The sequence below is a fragment of the Oncorhynchus kisutch genome, unplaced genomic scaffold, assembly GCF_002021735.2.
Source record: "Oncorhynchus kisutch isolate 150728-3 unplaced genomic scaffold, Okis_V2 scaffold654, whole genome shotgun sequence".
Lineage (NCBI taxonomy): Eukaryota > Metazoa > Chordata > Actinopteri > Salmoniformes > Salmonidae > Oncorhynchus > Oncorhynchus kisutch.
This window is the reverse complement of record NW_022262599.1, coordinates 12501-23864: the sequence shown is the minus strand read 5'-3', so window position 1 is coordinate 23864 and position 11364 is coordinate 12501. Positions and strand designations below refer to the sequence as shown.

The 11364-nt window shown below is 54.7% G+C and overlaps 1 protein-coding gene and 1 pseudogene across 1 annotated transcript; one reads left to right on the top strand and one right to left on the bottom strand.

Moving 5' to 3' along the window:
* Positions 1–302: 302 nt before the first annotated feature.
* LOC116361333 (piggyBac transposable element-derived protein 4-like) lies at positions 303–2613 on the bottom strand. The gene is made up of 2 exons (XM_031815856.1): positions 1671–2613; positions 303–1321 (listed from the first exon to the last, which is right to left on the bottom strand). Exons 1-2 carry the CDS (start codon positions 2611–2613, stop codon positions 303–305), a joined length of 1962 nt encoding a protein of 653 aa, XP_031671716.1.
* A 7302-nt stretch (positions 2614–9915) lies between these two features.
* Positions 9916–11364, top strand: part of LOC116361332 (piggyBac transposable element-derived protein 4-like) — a 2303-nt pseudogene continuing 854 nt past the window's right edge.

Sequence of the window (11364 nt, the reverse complement as noted above, 5' to 3'; positions counted from 1 at the left end):
ACAGCCTCCAAATTCCACGGACAGGATACAACATCAAGTTTTGGATAACTGAGAGGTTGTGGTTGACACTCACAGATTCAACATTCCGGGCAAGGGCCCTGTGTGCGAAGTGACAGGCTGTCCCCCGTACTGCCCTTGGGCCCCTTGTGAGTTTGGGTATTGATTCTAAAACGCCCCCCCTACTACTACACTACCTTCCCTTGTTTGTGGATATTGTGGCTTTTGGGTATGGTTGTTGTTACATAATAATTATCCCTCCCGTTGTCCTCCTATTATGCCTAGCACACAGTGTCCCCCCCGGGTCACCCTGTCCCGTCTTGGCTAAAGGCCCAGTGGGCACAAGTTTGACAGTATGCGTGTGAACAGCCTTTGCAGATGTATTTGTTACACCTGCAGCACGCGGTGTAGGTCTTGGCGTCCTTCTTGGGTGGGCAGAGCTGACACCTCTTCCTCTTACTCGCCACCGGCGGGGCGGCTGGGGCGGCGGCGGCCGGGCCAGCGGCTTGCTCCCGGGCTGGCGGACGAGCCTCGGCGGTGGCACTCTGTAGGACTTTGACAAGTGCGGACGCGGCTTGGGTGCGGGGGAGCCGCTGCCTTCTTTGTATCAAGGGCTTCACGAGTGCCTTTCCGAGCTGCTCCAGGAACACCCTCCTCTTGTTCCGCTTCCCAGGCATCCAGTCGGGCTTGATCTCTCGCCATATGACAAAGGCGTTGTAGGAGGACACGTCGAGGATGTTGTGGAAGATGACCAGGGGCCAGCGGGCGGTCATCCGTCTGCAGCTGTAGGTCCCGACCACCTTGTCTAGGTTGTCCACGCCGCCCTTGTTGCAGTTGTAGTCTAGGATGAGGGCCGGCTTCCGGTCGCGGCGATCGCTAACGTCGGGCTCCGCGTGCAGCGTGCTCAGAAGTAGCACGTTCTTATTTCTCTTTGCCAGGTAGGACACTAGAGTGGCGGTGGGCGTGAAGGCGAACCTGGAGGACAGGACCTGTCTGCCCTTTGACTGGAGCAGCGCGGGCGGGAGCTCGGCCTTGTTCTTTCTCACCGTGCCCACCATGGTGAGGTTCCTCTCGAGGAGCCGCTGGCCCAGTTCGTAGGAGGTGAAGAAATTGTCACACGTGACGTTGTGACCGCCCGGCAGTCCCTCGGTCAGATCGAGGACGACGCGGGCGCCCTGGTTCTTCTCGGGGCCTCCGCCGGCCGCCTTGCCGGTGTAGACTTGCATCTTCCAAGCGTAGCTGGACTTGGCGTCGCAGGCCACCCACGACTTGATGCCGTATTTGGCCGGCTTGCTGGGAATGTACTGCCGGAAAGGACAGCGTCCTTTCGGTGGTGAGAAGGGAGGGGAGAGGAGATTAGCAGCGTCATCGTTAAAGCGGGGACACTGCGTTTATGTTACACAAATCAAATCAAATCAAATTTATTTATATAGCCCTTCGTACATCAGCTGATATCTCAAAAGTGCTGTACAGAAACCCAGCCTAAAACCCCAAACAGCAAGCGATGTAGGTGTAGAAGCACGGAGCCGCCGCCGCCGCCGCCGCCGCCGCCGCTTACTACTGCCCATTGCTACTACTGCGGATTGCTACTACTGCCAAATTGCTACTACTGCCCACGCTACTAGTGCTACCTCTCTATGCTACACGCACATACACAGATACATAGACGGTACCTCTGAACGGGACCAGTTGTTCGTCCACCGTCAGGTCGGGCCCCGGGTTGTAGAGGGCCGGCAGCCGCTCCTCCCACAGGTCCCATACCTCTCTTATGGCCGCCAGTCTGTCGGTGGCGAGTCTGGCGGGTCTCGACTGGCGGTCGTCGAATCGCAGCAGCCTCGAGTACTTGTGAAACACCTTGAGCGGCATGGTGGCGCGGAACACGGTCCTGCCGCTCTCGGCGTCCCACAGGCTGGCCGCGGCCTCGCCTCGGGACCTGTAGACGCCGGCTAGGATCAGCAGCCCTACGTAGGCGCGCAGGTCGGTGGAGTCCATGGGTCGCCAGCCGTCGCCGTATTTTCTCACCCCCTGCAGATTTGTCATGTCCACAATGATCCTTTCTATCGCCGGTGTGACAAACAGCCGGAAGGCGGACTCGATGTCGAGCGCTCGCGACGCGGCGTAGGCCGTGGGGCCCGGCGTCACGATGGAGCCGGGGCGGCGGATGGCGCGGGGCCGGTCCGGGCCGCGATAGGCCACGGAGGACCATTTGATTTTGCCGTTCTTTGACAGCAACGTCTCCCTTTGGGCTCGGGCGGCTGCCGCCGCGTCCTCTCTGTCTCGCTCTGGCTCTCTGGCTGTGTCTCGCTCTCGGGCAGCGGCCGTGTCTCCCTCTCGCTCTCCCTCTCGCTCTTCCTCCGAAGAGGAGCACGACCGTGAGGCCGAGTCGTCGTCGTCGTCGTCGTCGTCGTCGTCGTCCGCATCACGCTCGGGGTTGTATTCCTCACCGTCTTCATCTTCCGAAACGTCCTCCTCTTCGGATTCCATGTAGTCTTCCTCGTCTTCTTGGTCGACACTGGAGGATATCTGTTCCAGGACCTGAGCCGCGCTCAAACAAGGACTGCGAGGCGTCGTAGGCGGAGGGCTCGCGCTCGGCGGGGTCGTATTCCTCCTCATCATCGTCCTCATCATAGTCCTCATCTTCTTCTGCTTCTTCTTCTTCTTCTTCCTTCTTCTTCTCCTTCTTCTTCCTGACAATATTAGTAGCCTCTGTACGGCCGGCTTACAGTCGTAGGCGGAGGGCTCACGCTCGGCGGGGTCGTATTCCTCCTCGTCGTTGTCCTCGTCTTCTTCTTCTTCCTTCTTCTTCCTTCTTCTTCTTCCTGACAATATTAGTAGCCTCTCTACGGCGGCCTTACAGTGGCCACGTGAATAGGACGAGGCACGCGAACGGACGAGGCACGCGAGCGGTCGGCCCTGTCTGCTCCTTCGGACCCTTCGGCCCGTCCGGTACGCTTGGCAGGCCTCCCCGTGTGATTGCAACGAGGTCTTGCACTGAGTTCTTGTGGACAAGTGGTGCCAGGGTCACTCTGACCCGGCCCAGACACAGGGGAACAACTTGTAACACAGGGCCAGGGTTACTCTGACCCAGACCAGACAGTGGTAGGAGGGTTACAACATAAACCTTGCTAACGCTGCCGGGGTCACTCTGACCCACACAGACAGGGGGGGAATCAACTCGTAACGCTGGCCGGGGTCACTATGACCCGGCCCAGACAGGGGTAGGAGGCTTACGACATACACCTTGATAAGGCTGCCGGGGTCACTCTGACCCACACAGACAGGGGGGGGAATCAACTCGTAACGCTGGCCGGGGTCACTATGACCCGGACCAGACAGGGGTAGGGTATTGTAACAACAACCATACCCAAAAGGCACAATTTCCACAACCAAAGGAAGACAGTGTAGCAGGGGGGCGTTTTTAGAATCAATACCCAAACTCACACGGGGCAGCAGCACACGTTTCGGGCAGCACACGTTTCGCACACAGGGCCCTTGCCCGGAATGTGGCGGGTGTCAATTCTGGGGCAGGACCTTTGACTAGTGTCCACCAGATGGTAGTGTTGGGTCACTATGACCCAGACCAGACAGTGGTAGGAGGGTTACGACATACACCTTGATAAGGCTGCCAGGGTCACACTGACCCACACAGACACGGGGAATCAACTCGTAACTTTGCCCGGGGTCACTCTGACGTCACTATGATCCCGCCCACACAGGGGGGGAGGGTTACAACATACACCTTGCTGTTTGACTAGTATCCACCAGGTGGTAGTGTTGGGTCACTATGACCCGGACCAGACAGGGGTAGGAGGGTTACAACATACACCTTGCTAAGGCTGCCAGGGTCTCTCTGACCCACACAGACACGGGTGATCAACTCGTAACCCTGCCCGGGGTCACTCTGACCCACACAGACACGGGGGATCAACTCGTAACCCTGCCCGGGGTCACTCTGACCCGCCGAGACAACAGGAGGGTTAAACACCTGCTTGCAGTCATCGAACAACTGAGCGTATTGGAAGATGAACACATCCTTGCGCATAGAGCACTTACACAATCCATGTCTGGGACCAGCAAATATAAGAGGGTGCATTTGGGTAATACTCTGTGACTGGATGACCACGCTGTCTTTGAAACGTGCTATCTCCTTCTCGTTGGTACTCTTCAGAATGACCATGGTTGTGTTTATCTCCCCCTCGATCCTCTTGCCTCTCATACTCACCCTACCCTCTATATCATCACCGATATCCTGTACTGGCTCTGTTGCCGGTATGCTGCTGGGTGGTTTCTGTGTACCCTCACCACTAGCGTCAGCACTGTTCCCCTTGCACTGGCTGACAATATGGTTGTCCACACTGGCTCCCGCTTGGCCTATGGTGAGGTCTAGAGCCTTGATCATCTTGCCTCTCATATTATTCACCCTACCCTGTATAGCATCACCGACTGCGGCCAGCATGTTACTGGGTGGGTTCGATGCATCCTCGCCACCGGCTTCAGTAATGGGCCCCTGGGACGGGCTGACAATGAGGTTGTTCACACTGGCACCCGCTTGGCCTATGGTGAGGTCTAGAGCCTTGTCAGAGCTATCGCCCACAGACGCTATATTACAATTGCCATTGTTGACTATCTCATCACCCAAATTGCCACAGCTCAACATTTCCTTGATCATCTTGCCTCTCATATTATTCACCCTACCCTGTATAGCATCACCGACTGCGGCCAGTATGTTACTGGGTGGGTTCGATGCATCCTCGCCACCGGCTTCAGTAATGGGCCCCTGGGACGGGCTGACAATGAGGTTGTTCACACTGGCTCCCGCTTGGCCTATGGTGAGGTCTAGAGCCTTGTTAGAGCTATCGCCCACAGACGCTATATTACAATTGCCATTGTTGACTATCTCATCACCCAAATTGCTACAGCTCAACATTTCTGTCAAGTCGTCACTCCATTCAAGGTTATTCAAATCCAGGAGAGATACATCCCTTGACATGTGCCCCGCATCAGTTGTGACCGAGTTGTCCATACCATAAGCCTCCTTGGATTGGACAGGATGAAGTTCATCTGTCAGTTTGTGTGCCTGTTTCACATCTATTATGACGGAGGGGTGAGGATGGAGCTGATGCTGTGGACAGTGTTGGTTCGAAGTACCCACGTCTGGATTATCTACGTACACCCCGAGAGCCATCTTGGCAGGTCTGACCCCGGACCGATTGTCTGTTTCAGCAACCTTGCGTTTGCTATACTTGCTCTTGTATAGACTTTCGAGCTCCGTGGCCTTGCTCGAGTACCAACTGTACGGCTGGATAAGATCAGGAGCCAACCTGATAAGGTCTATTCCGTAGTACACTTTGGGATCGGAACCGATCACTGTAACCGGGGATTGCGTCGCCGATCTCTCTTCCACAAGTTTAGTGAGGTCATTGGGGACACAGTCGTTGGCCACTATCATGTCGGTTGACCTATTGTTCCCTACCTGTACGGACAAGGGCATCTGTGTGGAAGGTGTCTGAGCATCCTTGACATCTATCGCCAAACACTGGTATCGTTTGAGATTAAGCAGTGTGGAAGGAGACCATCTCTCTTGAGGAAACAGGGTAATGCATAGCACTCCCATATGGACAAAAGCTTTGTCCACTATCTTGGAGCCAATGACAGAGAGTTTATTGCGTATGGTCCCCGCGCTGGGCCTTGTGTGTTTGTATTTCGCTTGGAGGGAGCTAGCGTTTAACGATCTCATGTAGCGTATTCCCAAAGTCTCATTGTCATCCGGTCTGTAAACCCCTACCATATCGGATAGATTGGCAGCGTATGTCATCTTACAATATTCGTTGTCCGAACCTTTGTATTGGAACAAGGGCGAGCCGCTGTGTAACTCCCACATCACACAGTACCAGCTGAATATGTCGCTCCCCATGGCCGAGTTCAAGCACCATAGCACTTCGGGAGCCATGTTAGTGCGGTTGCCCCGAGGCTGATCTGGGGTAGAGAAGTTGCATGATGTGCCAAAGTCGCTGATCTTGAAAGCAAATGGTATTGTATTTCTATCAGGCTGGTGACAGACCAAGACGTTCCTGTGCGTGAAGTCCCTGTGCTGGATGGTTCTCGATCGCAAGTATTCAAGCCCCCGGAGAGTATCCAGTTCTACTAAGGGGACTACTGAGGCATTTTGTATACGCCACATGAACTCCTGTAGCGAGAACAGTGCTCGTTCCATGACTACAACTGCTCTACCTCCCAATTGGTAGCCGGCAATGTCACACCAAAAGCCTCCGAACGTGCGGAGGATGTTGGGGTGTTTTATTGACACGCCGATCATCACCTCCTCCACCTGCGAGGCAATGTGCGCGTAGCGACTAAATTCATTGTCTATGAAAGGAACACTCCAGTCCACCATTTCCGGAAAAAGGTTGGTCTTTGCAACTAGGTGATCGTTAACTTGAACCGTCACCCCAAAGCCTCCTCGACCTAGCACCATGTCCGGTCTGGATACCAGGTCTTCTATGTCGAAGCCACATTTCGACCCCCTCGGCCCTGATATGTTAGCGTAGATGCTCCAGTGATGTGCGTTTGCGGTAGGGCTTAGAGGCTTGTATATTCGCCCAAATTTGTCTATGGTCACTTTGGCCGTCCTAGGTGTAGTTGTCTTGTAGCTCATAGTCGAGCAGCCATCTATCACTGGATGGTCCTGCTGAGGCATTGCTTCGATGTCCTCAAGTGTAGCACTCGCAAACGTCGGGAATATGGGCGTCCTGCGTTTTTGGACTGAGGTCCGTGTTTCCCTCATCAAACTGGTAATCCTCGGAGAGTAAGGGGCACTCACACTGCATTTTATCACCCTGAACAATACGATTGAGTCGTATTTACAGCTCATGGTCGCTGGTGCCGAGTGGCGTTTTATGTATACCACTACGCGATCCTTACCCTTTAGCTGAGGTTCGTCTGAGATGCTCACCACTCCGACAGTTGTGAGACTATGCTCTGTGATAACATTGTTGAGAACTGTTACCGTGTCCTCGTTCTGTCTGAAGGTGAATTGTTCAGGTTTTACCCCAAGCCACACCAGCACGCTTTGAACATCGTTATAACACAAGGTCTTAACGTGAAACAAATTGTAACGCTCTACCAGTCCTATCAACCTTTCGGCATTGCTTATGGTTTGGTTCCTTAACTGGTCCATTTCCTTTCGATAGTCCTGACATCAATGACATAGGCTATTGATCTGTAATATATCAGGTGTAGTAAATAGGAGATGAACTGTTCGGTTCGTAGAGAGATCGTGTTCTCTGAACACGCTTCCGTATCACTGTTTGAGTGCCTGATCGTGGCAGGAGCGCCAGCTACGGGTCTGTTCCAAGACAGTGGGTTGAAGAGTGGAGAAACTCTCCAGATGACATTGCAGGTCTTGAGAGATATGTGGAAGAGAGCCGATACCTTGTATATACCCAGAGGTGATGTGGAATCTCTCCATCACATGGAATGCTGTAGCACTGCGCGCAGCGGAGCACCTATCCCTGATTCGATATTATCTGAGCCTGGCAAATTATCCAGATACTACATATATCTGTTGTTTCGTTACTGTATCACTTCAGCTGGCCCGACGACATACAACCAGCAGGGTATGATGAGTAACCGCATGATCCGCATGGGTCTGTGTGAACCCAAGACAAAAACATTTCCCTTAGGCGATATACCCAGGAGCTGGCTCTTGTCTACAGTGTCTACAACCCTCCCCTCAGCTCCACCTAGCCAAGAAGGAAGATTCACGAATGGGTTCCCTCAGTACCTTCCCCAGCCGCAGCATTCACCTCAACCTCTAGAGAATCATCTGTATCCCCAGCAGCAACATCGTCAAGCTCGGCCACAGCAGCATGTCCGGCAGTATAATGGAGAGGTTGACTGTACCAATCCACAAGAACAACGCCTCGCTTTGCAATGGACCACCAAACAGTTAAATCCAGCTCTGACTGAGCACCAAGCTAGTGAATCCTCCCATACGAAGCCCATGAGGGGTCCAGGTACTAAGCCGAAACCAAAGAATCTGTCTACAGAAGGGTGTTATGACTCAAACGTTGACAGTGAGGAGGAGTATTGAGTCTGTGTGTGTAGACCATGAAACCACAGTACCGGTCCTTAGTCATAGAGTGTCTGAAACAATAACAGTGATGAGGATTATTGAGTGTGTGGGTGGAACATTTACCCAGTGTGGATGGAACATTTACCCATAGTACAGGTGCTTAGTAATGGAGTGTGGTTTGACTATTATATGCCTTACGTACCAGGACTATTGACTGTGTGTGTAGAACATGTAAGCATAGTGCAGGTACTTAGTACTGGAGTGTGTATACCTTTATGACACAACGCAGCCTCTACAAGGCACTGAATGTAATAGCAAACATTGTACAATATCACTCCCTGGGATTGTACAATATCACTCCCTGGGCTAACCTGGTTGAATAAACGGTCATTGTTTTATGTAATATCAAACAGTCTACAATAGCAGTCCCTGAGTTAGCATGGTTGGAGACACGGTCCGTGTTTGGAGGATATTATTCTTTAACCCTCCTGTTGTCTCGGCGGGTCAGAGTGACCCCGGGCAGGGTTACGAGTTGATCCCCCGTGTCTGTGTGGGTCAGAGTGACCCCGGGCAGGGTTACGAGTTGATCACCCGTGTCTGTGTGGGTCAGAGAGACCCTGGCAGCCTTAGCAAGGTGTATGTTGTAACCCTCCTACCCCTGTCTGGTCCGGGTCATAGTGACCCAACACTACCACCTGGTGGATACTAGTCAAACAGCAAGGTGTATGTTGTAACCCTCCCCCCCTGTGTGGGCGGGATCATAGTGACGTCAGAGTGACCCCGGGCAAAGTTACGAGTTGATTCCCCGTGTCTGTGTGGGTCAGTGTGACCCTGGCAGCCTTATCAAGGTGTATGTCGTAACCCTCCTACCACTGTCTGGTCTGGGTCATAGTGACCCAACACTACCATCTGGTGGACACTAGTCAAAGGTCCTGCCCCAGAATTGACACCCGCCACATTCCGGGCAAGGGCCCTGTGTGCGAAACGTGTGCTGCCCGAAACGTGTGCTGCTGCCCCGTGTGAGTTTGGGTATTGATTCTAAAAACGCCCCCCTGCTACACTGTCTTCCTTTGGTTGTGGAAATTGTGCCTTTTGGGTATGGTTGTTGTTACAATACCCTACCCCTGTCTGGTCCGGGTCATAGTGACCCCGGCCAGCGTTACGAGTTGATTCCCCCCCCTGTCTGTGTGGGTCAGAGTGACCCCGGCAGCCTTATCAAGGTGTATGTCGTAAGCCTCCTACCCCTGTCTGGGCCGGGTCATAGTGACCCCGGCCAGCGTTACGAGTTGATTCCCCCCCTGTCTGTGTGGGTCAGAGTGACCCCGGCAGCGTTAGCAAGGTTTATGTTGTAACCCTCCTACCACTGTCTGGTCTGGGTCAGAGTAACCCTGGCCCTGTGTTACAAGTTGTTCCCCTGTGTCTGGGCCGGGTCAGAGTGACCCTGGCACCACTTGTCCACAAGAACTCAGTGCAAGACCTCGTTGCAATCACACGGGGAGGCCTGCCAAGCGTACCGGACGGGCCGAAGGGTCCGAAGGAGCAGACAGGGCCGACCGCTCGCGTGCCTCGTCCGTTCGCGTGCCTCGTCCTATTCACGTGGCCACTGTAAGGCCGCCGTAGAGAGGCTACTAATATTGTCAGGAAGAAGAAGAAGGAAGAAGAAGGAAGAAGAAGAAGACGAGGACAACGACGAGGAGGAATACGACCCCGCCGAGCGTGAGCCCTCCGCCTACGACTGTAAGCCGGCCGTACAGAGGCTACTAATATTGTCAGGAAGAAGAAGGAGAAGAAGAAGGAAGAAGAAGAAGAAGAAGCAGAAGAAGATGAGGACTATGATGAGGACGATGATGAGGAGGAATACGACCCCGCCGAGTGCGAGCCCTCCGCCTACGACGCCTCGCAGTCCTTGTTTGAGCGCGGCTCAGGTCCTGGAACAGATATCCTCCAGTGTCGACCAAGAAGACGAGGAAGACTACATGGAATCCGAAGAGGAGGACGTTTCGGAAGATGAAGACGGTGAGGAATACAACCCCGAGCGTGATGCGGACGACGACGACGACGACGACGACTCGGCCTCACGGTCGTGCTCCTCTTCGGAGGAAGAGCGAGAGGGAGAGCGAGAGGGAGACACGGCCGCTGCCCGAGAGCGAGACACAGCCAGAGAGCCAGAGCGAGACAGAGAGGACGCGGCGGCAGCCGCCCGAGCCCAAAGGGAGACGTTGCTGTCAAAGAACGGCAAAATCAAATGGTCCTCCGTGGCCTATCGCGGCCCGGACCGGCCCCGCGCCATCCGCCGCCCCGGCTCCATCGTGACGCCGGGCCCCACGGCCTACGCCGCGTCGCGAGCGCTCGACATCGAGTCCGCCTTCCGGCTGTTTGTCACACCGGCGATAGAAAGGATCATTGTGGACATGACAAATCTGCAGGGGGTGAGAAAATACGGCGACGGCTGGCGACCCATGGACTCCACCGACCTGCGCGCCTACGTAGGGCTGCTGATCCTAGCCGGCGTCTACAGGTCCCGAGGCGAGGCCGCGGCCAGCCTGTGGGACGCCGAGAGCGGCAGGACCGTGTTCCGCGCCACCATGCCGCTCAAGGTGTTTCACAAGTACTCGAGGCTGCTGCGATTCGACGACCGCCAGTCGAGACCCGCCAGACTCGCCACCGACAGACTGGCGGCCATAAGAGAGGTATGGGACCTGTGGGAGGAGCGGCTGCCGGCCCTCTACAACCCGGGGCCCGACCTGACGGTGGACGAACAACTGGTCCCGTTCAGAGGTACCGTCTATGTATCTGTGTATGTGCGTGTAGCATAGAGAGGTAGCACTAGTAGCGTGGGCAGTAGTAGCAATTTGGCAGTAGTAGCAATCCGCAGTAGTAGCAATGGGCAGTAGTAAGCGGCGGCGGCGGCGGCGGCGGCGGCGGCTCCGTGCTTCTACACCTACATCGCTTGCTGTTTGGGGTTTTAGGCTGGGTTTCTGTACAGCACTTTTGAGATATCAGCTGATGTACGAAGGGCTATATAAATAAATTTGATTTGATTTGATTTGTGTAACATAAACGCAGTGTCCCCGCTTTAACGATGACGCTGCTAATCTCCTCTCCCCTCCCTTCTCACCACCGAAAGGACGCTGTCCTTTCCGGCAGTACATTCCCAGCAAGCCGGCCAAATACGGCATCAAGTCGTGGGTGGCCTGCGACGCCAAGTCCAGCTACGCTTGGAAGATGCAAGTCTACACCGGCAAGGCGGCCGGCGGAGGCCCCGAGAAGAACCAGGGCGCCCGCGTCGTCCT